We start from the raw sequence: 17,742 nt of genomic DNA on the forward strand, positions 1-17,742 counted from the left end.
ACCCAAGACTGAAAAGGCTCCAGGGACCCCATCCTCCAGGTCCGGTTCGCTATTTGTGTCCCAGGGAGCCCTTCCTGAGACCCATAGTTTCCCTGCACACAGGGAAGGCATGTCTTCTCCCTCCCAGCAAGAGCTTTAAAAATTCTTCTGCTAGGTGCGGGCAGACATGTGTTTACCTGCCCGTTCTGTTGCGGGCATGGAAACTCATATTGCTCCTGCCTGGCATAAACATTCAAAAATAGATTCTACTATCAAGTGGAAGCAATTGCAGCTCCCGCTGCTCCCAGGATAGGTGCATGCGGGTAGCTGACGGGGTAATGAAGGCCTTGGGGCAACCCCCATGATCCACAACAGGCAACCCCATGATCCACAACGGTGTGTGCTGTGGGTGCTCTAGGAGGGCCCCGAGTCAACCGTGTAAGATCCAAGGAGATAGGGGCTCTGGGGCCCGGGGTGGAACACATGCATCCCTCCCCTTTAAAAAAAAAAGGCTGTTGGAGATGAGGTCGTCAGGGGCCAAAGTGGCTCAGGGAGGGGGGCCATGCATCTGTCTGCCCTAACTAAAAAAAAAAGAGCCCAGGGAATAGAATCCCCAGACAATAGTGGCTCTGGGAGGGGGTCTGCACGCCATCTACCCTTAATTAAAAAGAAAAGCCCTGGGGGGGTGGGGTCCCCGGCAGCAAAAGTGGGTTGTGGGGACCATGCACCACCTCCCTTTATTAGAAAAGAAAGGGTGCAGGGGATTGGGGCAACCCATGAAGTGGCTCAGGAAGAAGGGGTTGTGCACTCCCTTCCACTTAAATAAAGAGAAACGATTTTGGGAATAGGGTCCCCGGGCCATAAAGGCTCAGAAAGGGTGCTGCGTGATTCCCTCTCCATTAATGTAAGAAAAACGGTTTCCCAGGAGGATACCGGGACACCACAATTAGTAATAAATGGGCAGCAGGAGCCGCTCATTTAACACTGCTGCTCTAGGAGTGCCCCATAATGCCCTTTGAGGGCTTTTTTGTATATTAATTTTGTAAGCTTGATGATACCCCTTGAATAGGGAGGGTCACCATCAAGCCTTTTCTTTCTGGTATTGGGGGCTGCAGGGAGTGCTGCAGTACCCTAAAGCGATATTTAAAAAAACAGTGAGTCTCCTTGGTCATTAAAACCATGACCCCGGGTGAGCTTCCCATCTTTTTTTTAAAGCACTTCTAACTGGATCACTATGCTCTTCCACTGGAGTGCAAGACTTTCTTGAAGTTGATTTTATGATTGCATGTTGTGTTTTTTATTAAAACTTTATTCAATATTTTTATAATCACTATTATTAAACATTGCATCGTGTGAATTACTGAAATATACATTAGATTACATTTCTTTTTTTGTGAAAAAAAATAATAGGCTCACATTTTGTATTATGGTGTTGTGGCTCTTTGGCAAAGTCAGTAGGTCTACCAGAGTGTAGCCAGGACTTGGGAGACCAACTGCATGCTGTGCATGTCAGAAGGTCATGCGTGGTGAGGTGTTAGGTGCTTGGAAGGGATTGGATGCAGGGCTTGTGGCCAACCCCACTAGGGTTTTTTTATGTAAAGTGATATCAAGTCAAGTCAAGTCAAAGTATACTTTATTCGAGATTTCACTCATAAAAGCAAGAACATTCTAAAATGTAAAAGTACAATTAAATTTACAATGTATGACTCGATGTACAGTTCCAATTTTGAAAGTTTTCATACAGTGCAAAATTAGCAATTATTTAAAAATAGTACAAAAGTTAAAAAACAACTAGATAAAAACAGTTTTGTGATAAAAACATAGATATAACACTCAGACAGATTATCCAGACAGAGAATAGTCAAGTGACTAGCAGTCTCTGTCTAATCGACCATGCCCATCCAAGATACTTGGCAGTGGCTATTGATATCCATGTCGCAGTGCTGGTGCATATAATACGCAAGGCAACTGTACTACTGGTAGTCCCCAAATTCTTGCACATCGGTCTTAACCATATGCGTCTTGGGTCAGAATAGGCTGTACAAGAAAATAAGAAATGGCCAGTTGTTTCTTTGGTGGAACCACAAGCAGGGCAACTATCGCTCAACCCACCTTCCCATTTAGCTGTCAAAAATCTAAGGGGGAGTGCACCTGCTCTCAGTTGGAAGAAAAGTTTTCTATCGCCAGGTCTAGTTATGATGTCCCAGTAGGGTTCCAAAGAAGGATACAACTTAGCTTCTAGGAATCCTTCGGCCATAGATCCTGTACTAGAGCTACTCCAACCCCGGGAGGCTACCTTTTCCCAATAAATTTCTTTTAGAGCACTTTTAGTAGGGAATGTTGCTCCAGCTGGGTCTACCCAAAGCGGACTCATTCCAAGCTCAATCAGAGTTGCTTTCAGCGATTTGAGCCACCCGATTTTATGGAATATATCCGCTTTGCTGATGTCTAAAAAACCCTCAGCATAATGGGAAAGCTCAGGCGTGGTCCAAAGCCTTCTCCAGTACAGAATCAGTAAAGTGATATCTTATTACCATGTGCAGGAAAGTAGGATCTGCTTTCATGGTTATAAGTTTCCTTATATCTGAGGTCACTGCACTTAAAACCTATAAGTCACCCCTGATGCAGGCTCTTCAGTCCTGAGGGCTGGGTGCTTGGTTATAAGTGGGAGGGTGCCCCTGCAGGAACAGGACACCCCTACAAACCCCAGAGTCAAATTTTCAGTCTTTGTAAGTGTGGTCAGTCATTTTAAGGCATATCGTGGACATCAGTCATTACGAGATGTCTAACTATATAAGGGCTGCACCGAACCTAGTAATGTTTGGTATCAAACATGTTGGAATCATTCCCCAACAATGATTCCAGTGTTGAAAGTATACTCCCTTGCACTGGGGGACCTCCCTGTACTTCAAGGTCTACAAGCAAGCTAGTGCTGCTTCCGACCACAGACACAAATCTACCCTCCTGCTTCGGAGCCGAGTTTGAGCAGGGGAGGGTAGAACAATAGGTTTCCTGGCACAGGGAGGCATGACCACCTCCTAGACAAGACTTAATGTATTTGGCGGGTATGGGGGCCAGCGCCAATAGACTGCATTAAAGGGGATATTTGGCGCCCTCATTGCATACTCTAGTTTGAACCCGTTCAGAAACCCTTGGCTCCTACTCTGGCGCAAAACTGGACAAAGGACATGGGAGTATCCTCTCCTCTGTCCAATACGTCCTCTGGAAGGGACCTTGAATCGTCCCAACCTTTTCTCAAGGGTACTTAAGGGCCACCCTGTGCGTGGGTCCTCAGATTTGTCGTTGGACAAGACTTAACCCTGAAACTACATTACTCTTGAATCGTCTGGAAACTTGAACTTTGTTGGACTTCGAATGGAACTGAGACTGCACCTAGGAAGATTCCTGTTTCTCCCGGTCTCACTGTTCTTCAAGTCTACTGCATTGTCTGTACTTCATCCAGGTTCTCCAAAAGACCAGTGGGCATCAAGGACCTCAGAAGAAATATCCCTTGGAGTGAAGGAGTCACTCCCCTGCATCTGCAGGCAACGCAACAAAGCTGACTGGTCTACTGCTCCTGATGTCCCACGGACATACCGGGGCTCAGCAACACAGGTGGTTCTGAGGCTCTCTAGAGGTCTCACCAGTCTTCCCTGCAATTTGGAGGATGGTAGCCCTCGCCGGGGCTGCTGGGACTGAACCCCTATGCACCGTGCCAACTACGCATTGCCAAGTCTTGTGGGCTCTGCACTCCAGAGATCTTCTGGCTATAAGAAGCTCTAGCCTCAAACACCTAATTTCCTGGAGAACAGAGCCCTCTCGGCATCTCCTGAATCGTGGGCCTCTGACTTTGATGAGCTGCTTGTGGTCCTCTTGCGACTCTTGTGCCTCAGGCCTGTGAGTCCTCTTAAGGGTCTTACTTTTATTCAGTGGGCTCCCCTGCTTACTCAGGGCCTGCTATGACTCTCCTGCTCCTGGTGAGTCCCTTGGACCTTTCTGGTCCCAACGTTTGCTCCTTTTCGTTCTCCATGGCAGTTGCAGCTACCAAGGCTTACTGGTACTTCCACCAGACACCGACCACCTAGACACCGACATCCGATGTGAGACAGTTCATGCATGGCTCCTGGTCTTCCTCAGCATATTCTGGTCCTCACAGCTGCAGAGACATGGCCACCGTTATCTCTTCTGAACCTCTCTTGACATTGGTGGGCATTGTGCTTCCGTTCCTCCTGGTCACCTCCGAGTGGCATAGACTCTGTCCCCTCTGCTTGCAGGTTCTTCACTTCCAGAATTCACCCTTGGATTCTACCAGGCTCCTTCACACTCTTCTCCAGAGCAATCGTTTTCAAAGTCTACTATTGTGGGCTACGGCAGGTTCAGACATCAATTTACCCCTATGCACCCAGCTTCCCTGGTGCAGGTAACCTGGTTCCTGGGGCATCCATGGGTGGGGTGGCTCTCCAACCTTCTTTCGTACAAAGTGTGTCTTCAGGGTTCTCCGGGAAGGGTCCTCCTTCTTTCAAACGGCAACTGCGACTTTCCCCTTGACTTCCATTGGGCACACAGCTGTGTTTCCACTCTACACACAGCCTACGTGGGGTTCCTGGGTACTTACCTTGGATGGTTCCTCGTGTCCCCAGCTCCTCTGAGTCTTCTGGTGCAAGTCCTGTTCTCCTTTGTAGTTCGCATTCCACTTTCTTTATATGTGGTTTGGTCTTCCCCTGGAGAACTGAGTATATTTGTTCTACTTATCTGATTATTTCAAAGTATTCTTGTGTATTGTGTTGATATCTCTGGGTAGAAGATATACCAATGTGTTAGTTAGTGTGCTGCGTAATAAATAGACTTATTTTTATAACACACTGTGTGGTTCTTTTTCATTTAACTTACACTATTCATTATTGGTAAAATAAGCTGCTTTACACTCCTTCAAGATATGACTGAAAGCTGCTCTTCACATCTACCCCTTTTAGAGCTTTCTATGGTTATCAAAGACCACTAAAATCACCATAAGGGCTGTGTGGATAAGTGCAAGGTGCATCACTTGAATAAGGGTGCACCATATAATCAGGTAGCCTCCTACGCCATATGGAAAGCAAAACCCTCGCTGTGCACGACCTAACAGGGTGTTGGCTGCCCACAGGGGTTGAACGCAGGACCTGGCGGTGCATGGCATGGGGTTGACTTTTTGTGTGGTAATAAAATATTACTTTATGTTACAATAAACCTTAGAGATCCACTGAAAAAACAAAGGTTAAAGTAAAGTTATAGTTGGATGAAAATCTCCGTTACAACATAACGTTTTAAACTTTAAAAAAAAACTCTGAAATTCAACATTTATAGATGTCTCAAGTAATTATAACTTGAGCCCTAAACTATCTATAACCTTTTGCCCATGTCATGCCTGGCTAATTACTTCACATATGACATCATTCATCACATGTTCTATAACATCAATGATAATATCACTGCAGTATTTGAAATGGCATCATTGATAATAAACTGTGCATGGAGGGGGCATGAGTTATAGTCGCTTTAGGGCATGAGAGAGATAGATAGATAGATAGATAGATAGATAGATAGATAGATAGATAGATAGATAGATAGATAGATAGATAGATAGATAGATAGATAGATAGATAGATAGATAGATAGATAGATAGATAGATAGATAGATGTGCAACTATTTAATATGGTCCAATATTGCGATTGGGTGGGATGTTCTGGTGGCATCATAAGCTATGAGCCGAAGGCTGGCTGGTTTGTGATTGTCACTAGAACCCCGAACCGAAGTGGCAAAATAGAAGTACATTATGCATGTTACCCGATCTGAATTTTAAACTACGTTTATAGTGAGGTAAGCAGCTTGACACAGGTGTTTTTCAGACATGGACATATTTTTGAAGCAAGTAAATGAAATAGTGGAATAGGTTGTTTGATTGTCAGCAGTTAAAGAAAGAGAACAACACTGAATTATGTAGTTAAGAATGCAGACTTCTAGGTAAAAAACAGATTTAGGGTGGTTAAAAACACATTCTCATACCAAAAGAGAGTCACCGTTCCTAAGTAGAGAGAGAAAGAAGGGAAGTAAGAGGTACTCTCGTTGTGTGCTACTGTAATTGTGGGAGGCCGTGTGTCTTCATCTTGATGCCCTCACACACCCCGAAGGATGTCATGCCTCATCATTGGGCTTTTGCTCCTCGTCGGGGGAATGCAGCAATGCCCTATGGGTCCCCCGAGGGGTCTCTTTTTTTTAGATCTTTTGATGAAGCTGTATGTGTGAGTGGGTGTAAGTGGCAGTGAAGTCCTAGAAGGTGCATTAAAAAAGGCTGGAGGGAGAGTGATTAATTTTTATTAAGGTGGTCCCTCTGTCATTATTAAAACAAAGTGTATGGTGCCTCTTTAAAGGGCATTATGTCCCTTGGTAGCTGGGTAACTATATGTCTCCTTAATAAAAATGAATCACAATTACAGTAGCACACAACGAGAGTACCTCTTACTTCCCTTCTTTCTCTCTCTACTTAGGAATGGTGACTCCCTTTTGGTATAAGTTTAACTTCGGGAGCACGGGTCACCAGACCTTTTGAATAGCTCCTAGAGTCCCCCTCTTTTGATAAATAGGATAAAAACACATTCTGCCTTATATAAGGCAGGGATTGCTGAGGCTCTGCTATTCAAGTTGCTGTCAACAATGAGCACAGATTGGAAATGGAATACTTTTGATTTCCGTTCGTGAATTGTTTTATGAAAACCAATTAACAATGGTCAGGACAATTGGGACCGTGTGATTATGTAGCTGTGGCATTTACCACACAATTATTTACTTTGCTGCCTAATTTACAGATTTCAACACAAATGTGTGTCCACATCAAATGGATCAAATTAATACTAACAGGGATTATGCAGCATAATGCTGTATTACATGCATTCTCTTGATACATAAGTTAGGTAACTCTGCCGCATATCTTGGTACTCCATTTCAGTATAACCATAAAGCGCTACACAATGGTTGTGACTGTCATTTGAATGCTGAAACCCACATTGCATAGAGATCCCGGTGAAATATGAGTTTTTATACTAGAGAGTGTGCCATAAAAACACCTAATCATGTGATGGAAAAACGTATTGATTTGATCACGGCAGAGTTCTGGAAGAATTACACCACATAACAGGATGTACTTAAATAAGGCTGTCAGGAAAAATCAGGACGTTTGGATCATCTTTCTAGACTAATTTAACAGCAAATGCATGTGGATAAATGAGGGGGGTGATGTAGTGGCAGTCAGAGATCAGCTCCAAAGATGTAGGGCTTTGGGCTTTTTTGGTGGGGCGAAGGGTCCGTTGCAGATAAGCCTGTGGGTTAAACGGGGAGAAAGCAAAGTATATGTCTTCCTTGAGTTTCCTCCTAGGATTGTTGGCTTGACATTGTATTTGAAGTGACTTCCAAAAACATAACTTGTTTTCATGATTGGCATGTAGAGTGGGGTGCACAAGCTGTCTGCTTAAGATAAGTGGATAGGAAGACTGGTGCCCATGATGGTCTGAAGTGTTTATGATTTAGCGTTGCTTATTGTGACCGCCATGTTCTGGGCGTTGAGAACAAAATTGCTGATGTTTTGCAGGACCATCAGAAGGCAGAGGAGAGGGGAAATTAGCCACCAGGTCCTGTGCATTTTTCAGGACAGGGCCCACTAGTGCTCAAATGTGTTTTAAGATTTTACAGCCAGCCTGCTCTGTTCATTTAATGATGACCAAGCTAACTTGGCGGTACTATCAGATGGCGCTAGAGTAGCACCGGGCGAATTTCTGATGAATGATGCTGAAGACTAGAGATGGTAGTGAGAGAGGCATTTTGTCTTTGATGAACAGGGACATAGCGCCTTCTACAATAGGCAGGAGCGCTCCTGGGTCTGCATTTTATGGTAAGATATTCTAGAGGCGTGACCTGGTGGAGAGGATATTGTAACAGAAGGTGGCTGAGGGTTGGGCTAGGGTGAAGGGAAAGTGGCAGATAAGAGACCTATCATGAGAGGCATCCTGAGGCGCGGTCTGGAATGGCATGAGAGCGTGAGGGTCTCTTTTGGTCTTTGTGGGAGTGCAAACAGTCCAAAGCTTTATTCACCACATTGTTTAATTGCTTTCAGTGTGAAAGATGTTTGGGGTAAAAGCATATCAGTTCTATGGAGCGATAAAGTGGACATGGAGGAGAGAGCGGTGAGACTGTGGATGGGAAGGAGTGAAATTGATCGGGCGGTGCATTTAAAGGTGCATTGTGAAGGCACTAGGCAGAGAGGGGGCACTTTTACCTCCATGAAGAATGGAATGGTCTGCGGTGGAGGCAGTTTTGCATAAATACTTGGTTGGGGCTTTGTGATTCATAGCTGCTACTGTCTGGCTTTCACTCATGTTGAATTGGGCCAGCTTTCACTCAATGAGCATTGGGCTGTACAGGAAGATAATGATGGATCTTGGCAGTGGTGATCAGGCAGATTGTGTTTGTAGTTGAGCCCGGGCCATGGTGTTTAACATAGAATGGGGGGCTGAAAATGTTGCTTCTGTGACTTGCAGATGTTCACAGATTTGGGACACCCACAAGAGCTGTGGATCTGTGGGCGCTCCATTGAGAAGTGGTTCAGTCTGCACGCTGATGGAAGGGGTTACTGGATACAGGTTAGTTTGCCTTTCGGGGAAGCTGTCATGGTTTGTGCTGGTAGAGGTGGCATAAGTCGGCCACAGTTGGACTCATTGGTGCATGAATCTGTAGGCTCCAGGATGACCCTGGACTCTTTGCTCGTTCATTTGGGGGGAAACAACCTCGTGAATACAAAAGGTTTGTAGCTGATCAGTATGGCGTAGGGGGGCTCCATGAGAGTTAGGAGTGTTTGGTAAAGTCAGATTAGTTGGATGACATTTTTGACGAGGTCATGGATATTGGTTCACCAAAGTGTCTGTGTTAAAGGAATTGACATCACACATAATTTGACCCCAATGACTTCACAGGAAGTGATATAATTTGTCTATTACTTCTCCCAGGAAGCGATGGCACATGACCATTGACCTAATGCCACCACAATATTTGACATCACTGAAGACAGGAGACCCATTAGGTTTACAATAAATCTGATAACACAGCGGTTACCAACACTGATGCATGACTATTTTAGATGCCACCTATAGTTTAACTAGAGAGCCTCCATGACGTGCATGCATTTTTTTTTCATGGTGTGAAAACTGAGGCTTGTCCAAGGTGAAGGCTCTACTGCTAAAAAAACACGGAACAGCGCTTGGAACCAAATGTATGTATACGAAAAACTGTCATGGTGTTATAGTTCCATAAGTAAACAACTCAGAGAGAAAATGTAAAGATAAACCACGGAGTCACAAAAAAACTCCTAAAAACAGTAGTAGTTACACCCCTTTTTCATATGGACGACAACTAATGTTGCAGATATTAACTTTATTACTGACTTTAAATAGTATCAATCAATGAACACTTTTGGATTCATGATCATTTGTGAGGCACTGTCTATCACAGCTGTGAGGCACAGAGGAAGCGGTTTTATTATCTTTCATTTTAACACGTTCACAGCAGAGAAAATCGCAATAAAAGTAGCAAACAAACAAAACACACAAAGATATAGATAAGTAATATCTTCGCTTTCTTCTTCAATATTGAAAACGCATGATGTATGTGTTTTGAATCAGAGCCCCGCCTTTTTGTTGGTACCCAGCCAAGGGACCAGTGGATTCATTTCAGGTTGCAGGATAGCAGCATTCGTTTCATCTATATTGACACGTGCTCATTGCATTGCTAAATGTATTTATGTTATCAAACATGTATCCTAACTAATGACGCTTGTGGGAAGACACAGAACATGAGCAGTGCTCACGAATGCAGTGTTTACCTTCTGTTCCTGACAGATGTATGCATGGGCAGTGACGTAAAAAAAGTTGCCATGAGCCCTGGTGCAAGGACGACAGATGGGCCCGCGTCTGATGAATGAACAGCAAAACATAACCATATGCAATTGGCCCCTAATACAGATGTGCCCCGGTGCCACTGCATCTGCTGCACTATTCAAAGCTAATCCCTTGTACGTGGGCGCCAGGAACCGGCCACATCTCGATACCTGCATTTTTCTGAGTCACCTTCTCAAACTCTCTGATTAAGAGTCCATTCTTTTCAAGAGCTGTGGAACTTTACACATCAGAGATGTGCGGCTCCTCCAAGCGCTTCCCTGGACAAACGCACTTCTGCGAAAGGCAGCAGAAAAGGAGAGATCTTCACTTCACTATAGCGGCCTTTTGTCGAGAACTAGAGAAATATGAGAGAACGACCGAGAGAAGGATGGGCGAGAGATGGGGGTTAGTGAACGAACGATATCCAGACCGACCGACCGGATCGGACCAGACCGACCGACCGACCGGACCGACCTGACCCGTCCCGAACCGACCGACCGACCGACATGGATGGATGGACGGACAACGAGAAGACTGCTGCTGCTGCTATGTGAGGCGCGTGGCCCCCGGCCAGGTCTAGAATAGCAGAGCACGAGGGCACATCAGGACAGCGGGTGTCCAGCGCCTGGTGAAGGGCGGAGAAGCATCCGAAATGTCACCTCGCGATCAGCTTTCTCCATGGCTCGCTTCCCCACTCGGGAAGGTTGTGGAAGACGGTTCTGGAAGGTTTGGTGACGTCCTTCACTCAGACTGAAGAGTGCTGAAGGTGGCCGGGGGCGCTCAGTCTGCGGACTGCAGCTCCCCTGCGACGGTCGCACCTCTCGGTCTCCCTGCACCACTTTCACCTGGGAACACCAGGATGGCGCAGCTGGCAAAGCTGAGATGGCTGGTGCCCATGCGGAATATGGCAACTGGGTCTGCTGTTAAACAGCACGGCGAGGGGCCGGGCACAGGTGAGGGACCGGGCACAGGTGAGGGAGTGTCGAGGGACTGGGCCTGGGGAATGGACACCTTCCCCGAACGAAGTCAGCACATGTGATAGCAGTGGAAGCTCTCCTCACACACAGAACACTAACACGGGCAGCAGCAGGGCAAGCTTTTCTCAGGCAGAAAAACGACATCACATCAGGGCCGGACTGGGTAACTGAAGGCAGCCCTGGCAAAAATGCTCCGACAAAATTGCGCCCGCTCCATTCATTCCTTGGGCAATCCTTCACTTTCCAACTACCAACTTCCTCTCGCTTTCCTTCTCTCTCTATGTTCCCTCTCTGGTCGCTTTCTTTCTACCCTCCCCGCCCTTCCTATCTCTGGAAGCCCCCCAGTGCCTTCTGCCATTCACCTCAGGGAGCCCCATGGTGAAAGAGGCACCAGGAGCGGCTCTGGGCTTTCAGAACCAACCTCCGAGGGCTCCAGCCCACCGGGAAAATGTCCATTGGAATAAAAGGCCCTTCCGGCCCTGCATCACATGTAATAACAAGGTTATCTTCCTCTACACACAGGGGCATAGAAGATGCAGGAGCCATCAATGACGTAACACATAATGATGGGGCCCCCTTGCAGAATGTGACGAGGGGCCTGATTCTCCCATATTTCATATTTATTTATGCGCTTTGGGCTGAAAGAGAGCCCTTGAAGGGCCTCCCCTGAAGGGTTGGAACGGTCTTGCCCCCCCCCCCCAACCAAGAGTTACCACCCCACTGAGCCATAGGGGCTGCAGCGACCTGTGTTACAGCCCTGTTAGCCCTACAGACTTAGCTCACGCTTTGAACAGCTAATGCGTGAGCAGCAGCTGATAATAGCTCCCCAACACAACAACAGGTGCAGCAGAGCAAACCCTACCCTCATAGAGACATTTAAAGCATGGGCAGCAGCTATGCAACCTTGTGTAACAGTCTTAACAAGGACAGCATTGAATGCTACAGTGGAAGCATAAGCAGCAACCCATGCTTCATTTCTCTGTCTCTCTCACACCACACATACACAGATTGGGTGCAGTGTTGCTTTCAGCAGTGCAAGCTCAGCTGCTCACACAAAACAGATATATAGAGCAGTCTAAGCTTCCCTGATGCATGGAATAAATAATTAATCAAATCATCACCATTCAAAAGAAGCTGGATTGCTTATTTAGGACTAGACAACAGGCAGCTTTTAGCTGCCTGTTGTTGAAGACTTATTGTGGACAGTATCAATGCTTACTGTAGACTTTGTGTGAAACTGCTGCATTCCATTAGTAAGCTTTTTGTCAATCTTATTTGCTTGCTTCTTATTCAGTGGATGTCCTTCCTCTTCTTGTATTTGTCCCTCCCCAGAAATATGGCTTCTTTCCTATCCTCGTGATTGAATGGCTTGCATCCTTCCACTCCTTACATTCAGGGATCTACCTTTTTAGGTCTTGTCTAGGAGACCACATTCGCTGTTGCTTGTGAAATTTTGTTAGCTTCCAAGCCGCTTAGAGCCTGCCAATTGCCCACCATTGGTTGGCTTCATCAGCACTCTCATTTCATTGCTTTTGTTTGGTTAGTACTTGCTAGTTTCACTTCCTCTTTGTCTCTCTCATAGAGCAAAGCCCAAGTAATGCTTCCTTTTCAATTAAGTGTCCTTTCACTGCTCGCACTTTCATGGCAGGCCTAGTTTTTTTTGCTTTTGTGGTAGCACTCCATAAGAGTGCATTTGTTTGTTGCACGCAACTCTTAACATCCCGCTGCCCCTTCTATTATCCCCCTCCTCTGCCCACCTTCCGCTCTGTATTTTGTTTATATAGCATGGAATCGGTCGAAGGGCATTAGAGCGCTTTACATGAGCAACAGATTGCATTGCAAGAGGTCAGATTTATTTTTTTGCTGCTTTTGAGGTCTCGCAGAGAGACCTATTGCAGTCAAAACAGAAAGCAGAGTTCACGATGTGGATTTGTAGAACTGCACGTGCTCGTGAACGCGCTTCTATCCCCCTGCCTTGCTCTTCAAAGGGTCCCCTTACCATTTGCTCCTGCCTCCCCGCCCACTGCCTCACACTTCACGGCCGCCAGGCCGTGACTCGCATTTCTGCCCAGCCCAACCTCTTATTTACAACTGTTAGTCCTTTTGCTTTAGTTTAGAGCTGTATTTCATGCTTTCCCACCCTTAGACTGCCACTATCTTTATTTTACGAATGCACACACACACCTCCCCTTCACCCTCGCTTTTCCTCTCCCTGTATCTCTTACTCGCTTTCTTCATTTCCACTTAATCTCTCACATGCTTTTAACCTTTCTCTTTCACTCTCTTTCTTACTCATTTTCAATCTCACTTTCTCAAAAACACTATCTTTTGTGGCCTTGCAAACCGCTCGCACTCCGCCTTCGACTCTTTCTCACGCCCACTGTCCCCCCCACATCCACTCTGAGCCTTTCACCCCCACCTTTCTCTCTCCCACTCGCAGCCTTCTTGATCTCTGTGTCCATGCCTTTCTTCCTTCCCTCACTCATCGTTTTCCCGACCTTTCTCTGCTCTCTGTTTAAACCTGTTCGAATGGCACAATATATGTTTAAATGTTACTAAAAAACCATGATCTGCGCAGTTATTTGTTACAACACAGCTGTTTGGTTGACGCAATCGAACAATGTTTTCAGATAGGCACAATTGATGTAATGTGCGTCTAATGTTGTGTAATGTTCGTTTCATGGCAGCAGGGCTTTCTTTGCACTATAAAGTGCCACTCTCCTCCAAGATGACCTGGCCAGATTTGTAAACTTTCTTAGCCCTTTTCAAGTGCCATACTTGCACGTAATGGCTCATGTGTGCGAGAGCCTCTGAGAAAGGCCCCAAAAGTTCTTCCTTATAGTTCTCAGATCTCATTATTTCGTTTGCTCCGTTGTTTGTTTTTAAGAAGTTTTCAGTCCACCTTCCCACCTGAGCCAAGTCTATTATCCCCCTGCCTTGCTCTTCAAAGGCTCCCCTTACCATTTGCTCCTGCCTCCCCGCCCACTGCTTCACACCTCACGGCCGCCAGGCAGTGACTCGCATTTCTGCCCAGCCCCCCTCCCAGGCACTCTTCTGTCTGTTTTACCCCTTCACGCTCTGCATCTCACTCACAGCTTGGTGCCGCCAGCAGCTCTTCCCGCTCCTCCCCCTGCTGCATCAAAGGCTCCCCTAATTATTCACGGCCCGCCGGCCGTACGTTCAGTATCACGGCCTCCAGGCCGTGTCTCCTTTTATTTTAACTTTTTATTTTATTTTACCTGTTGTTTGTCTTCTGCCCGCCTCCTTTTCTCTTCGCTACACTTTTCTATGTTTTTTAATCTTTTTTTTCTCACTGTACTGCCTTTTGCCCATCTCTTTCTACTGTCTCCATCTCTTTTTTGCCCCTTCCCTTCTGTATGATGCATGTCTCTTTTCTGTATCGCACTTTGTCTGTCCTGCCCCACCCAGTCTCTCCCGTGGGTGCACTTACATTTCTCTATAATTTCTCATTGTCTCCACTAAGTGTCTTTATTGCTCTCTTCCTCTCGTGCATTGATCTTCGTTTTTCTCATCCTCATTGCCTGTCTAATGCATGTCTCTTTCCTACTCTGCCCTTAAAATATTGGAATTCTGAGTTTCCCATTCACTCTCCTAGTCTCTTTATTGCTGTTACTCTATCTCTCGTTGCTATATTTCTCTCTGAGTATTCTATCTCTTGCCTGTGTCTGTTTGTGCACCCATGCTTTTATTGTCTGTATAGCTCTCCTCTCTTGGACTCAAACTTCACACTTCCTCTTGCCTCTCTCTCTCTGTCACTTTTACCCAATGATGCCCTCTTCTTTCTCTTTCGTTCTCCCTGTGTCTCACTGTACTGCCTTTTGCCCATCTCTTTTTTTTCAACTCGTCCATTTACTACCCCTATCTCGTCTGTATTACGTACTTCCCAGTCCCTCATTTGCTAGCCCCATGCATTCATTTTTCCCCAACTCCTCGTTGTCTCCCTCCAGTTTGTCTTACTCTTTCTCTCCCTTTCATTCATATTGTCTGCTCTCGTCTTTCTCTCTCGCAATCTCTCTGGCCCACTCGTACCTTTTTCAGACTCACTATATCCTTCTTTCATAGCACCTACAATCTAGCTGCCACTGCCCTTCAGTCTCTCTGTGCCCCTCCTCTCCCAGTGCTCTGCCTGCTCTATGCCTGTGCCTCTCCGCGGCTTGACCTGCTCGGTGGATCGTCATCTTCCATATCTGCCTTTGCCCCTCCTGTTACTCACCGCATGATCTCTGTCTGCGGCACTCTTCTTCCTCAAACCTGCCATCCTTTCTCTTTTACTCCTTCTTTGCGTCTGTTTCTCAGGCAGTTTCTGCCTTCTATCTCCCCTCCTCTCCCTCCTTCCCTCTCGTCCTCCCTCTCCCTCTCTCCCCTCACTCTCTCACTCTCCCTCTCTCCGTCTACCTCTCTCCCTTTCCCTCACTTCCCTCTCCCTCTCCCTCTCTCCTCTCTCCTCTCTCACCCTCTCCCTCTCTCTCTCCTCTCCTCCTCTCTCTCCTCTCTCCCTCTTTACCTTCCCCCTGCTCTCCTTTTTCTCCCTCTCCCCATCTCCCCCTCTGCCTGCTCTCCTCTCTCTCTCCCTCTCTCCCTCCCCTCTCCCTCCCCTCCGTCCTTCGCTCTCATCCTCCCCCTCTCTTCTTACCCTCCCTCTCTCCCTCTACCCTCCCTCCCTTTCTCTCTCTGCCTTTCCCTCACTTCCCTCTCCCTCTCTCTCTTTCCCTCTCTTCCCTCTCCTCTCTCCCCGTCTCTGTCTCTCTCTCCTCTCTCCCTCTCTCTCTCATCTCTCCCCCCTCTCTCCTCTCTCTCTCTCTTTACCCTCTCCCTCTCCCTGCTCTCCATTTTCTCCCTCTCCCCATCTCCCACTCAGCACCACCACAGCATCACTCAGCACCACCACAGCATCACTCAGCACCACCACAGCATCACTCAACACCACAGCATCACTCAGCACCACTCAACGCCACAGAACCACTCAACGCCACAGCATCACTCAACGCAACAGCTTCACTCAGCGCCACAGCATCACTCAGCACCACTGAATGCCATAGCACCCCTCTCCGCCACAGCACCACTCGATGCCACAACACCACTCAACGCCACAGCACCACTTAGCCCACAGCATCCCTCAATGCCACAGCATCACTCAACACCACAGCATTACTCAATGCGACAGCATCACTCAATGCCACAGCACCACTCAACACCACAGCACCACTCAACACCCAGCACCACTCAACACCACAGCACCACTCAACGCCACAGGATCACTCAATGTCACAGCATCAATTAACGCCACAGCATCACTCAAGGACACAGCATCACTCAATGCCACAGCATCACTCAACGCCACAGTATCACTCAGCACCACTCAACACCACAGCACCACTGAATGCCACAGCAGCACTCAGCACCACTGAATGCCACAGCATCACTCAGCACCACTCAATGCCACAGCATCACTCAGCACCACTGAAGGCCACAGCATGACTCTGTGCAACATTCAACAACAACTGGTTCTAATATGTTCTCTCAATGTTTCAAGCTTTATTACAAATGTCACAAAAAGATGTTAATATTTCACTGCTGTTCTTGGATTTTCATCACAATAAAATACACTGAACATAATCTTCCCAGAAGTTATTTACAAAAGTTTAAGCTATTGCCATTATAAATTACAATAACTTTTATTTAAGTATTAGTTATCAAAAAAATAAAAACCATTGTTATTTGTAATATTAATACATCAACACATATTGCATTACAAATGCTATAGGTGTCACGCTTTCGAAAGTTAAAACTATTGCCATTGTAAATGACAAAGCTATTAATTTCGCTATTTTCAAAACCAACACATAAATAAAATATTTGTCATTTGCAATACCAATGGATCAAACTTTCCTAATGCGAGACCAATTGCATTACAAATGCTTGTTGTCCTTCCACCCCTCCCATATTATTGCTTGTCCCCTACCCTCCCACATTCTTGCTCGCCCGCCTTGTGTTGCTTCACCATGCCACCCTCTCTTCGTGTGTTATGTTGCTTTGGGCCCTCCCATTTTTGCTTTTTTCTTTCACCCTCCTGTCATTGTTTCCAGCCCTCCCTCACAACCCGCCAGAAAAAAGCACCTGCAAATCCAATAGGTCTTGACTAAATGAGACCTATTGTGCTTTTAGAAATGTTGCATATATTTGTTTTAGTTATGTTGCAAAGCAGTGCAGCTGCTGTGCAACATGGCTAAACTTTTTTTTTTTAAATAAAGTGCTAGGGCAAGTCCATCATTGGCTGCATCTAGAACTTTCTTTTATTGCTTGCAGGAACACATGGCATCTACCCACCCTCTGTGTTTTGCTTCCTTCATCTGCATCATAGTTTTTGTTTTTAATTAAAAAAAATCCAGGCAGGCTGCATAGCAGCCACGTGGCTGTACAACATGACTAAAAACATTGACAAAGCCAATAGCTTGCATAGGAGAAACCTATTGGTTTTGCCAATGATTGTTCTTTTTATTATAGCACTCCATGTGAGTGGCTATTTTCACACTTCCTCTTTGTGTACTGCTTCCCCACTGAAATTTCAACTCCACCCCAGCGCTTCTTGTTGTTCCTCCCTAATCACCATAGTTTTCCTCACTACTCCCATCTTCCCCATCCCACTCTGGTTTCTCACTTATTAAGTCATTTACATATTTTGTCTCACTTAGGCAGTGCTTGCGCTGTTCTCTCAAGACATGCTGTATTCAGGGATGGACTTGAAGCTCCACTGACTTTACCACCCATCTTTTTAATTGGCTCCTGTCCCTTGTCCTTTGTAAAT

At 46.2% G+C, this 17,742-nt stretch overlaps 1 protein-coding gene across 2 annotated transcripts in view; it reads left to right on the plus strand.

The window, feature by feature from the left end:
• The first annotated feature begins 10,610 nt into the window (after positions 1–10,610).
• Positions 10,611–17,742, plus strand: part of LOC147703185 (cytochrome c oxidase subunit 6A, mitochondrial-like) — a 56,507-nt gene continuing 49,375 nt past the window's right edge. Inside the window, exon 1 of one of the 2 annotated variants that reach the window (XM_086928894.1) lies at positions 10,611–10,910. In XM_086928894.1, coding sequence (XP_086785020.1) covers positions 10,799–10,910 — 112 coding nt within the window. In that variant the 5' untranslated portion in view covers positions 10,611–10,798. The remainder of the gene's footprint in view (positions 10,911–17,742) is intronic. The other variant, XM_086928895.1, reaches the window with a different exon arrangement.

This window comes from Lissotriton vulgaris, chromosome 7, assembly GCF_964263255.1.
Source record: "Lissotriton vulgaris chromosome 7, aLisVul1.2, whole genome shotgun sequence".
NCBI lineage: Eukaryota > Metazoa > Chordata > Amphibia > Caudata > Salamandridae > Lissotriton > Lissotriton vulgaris.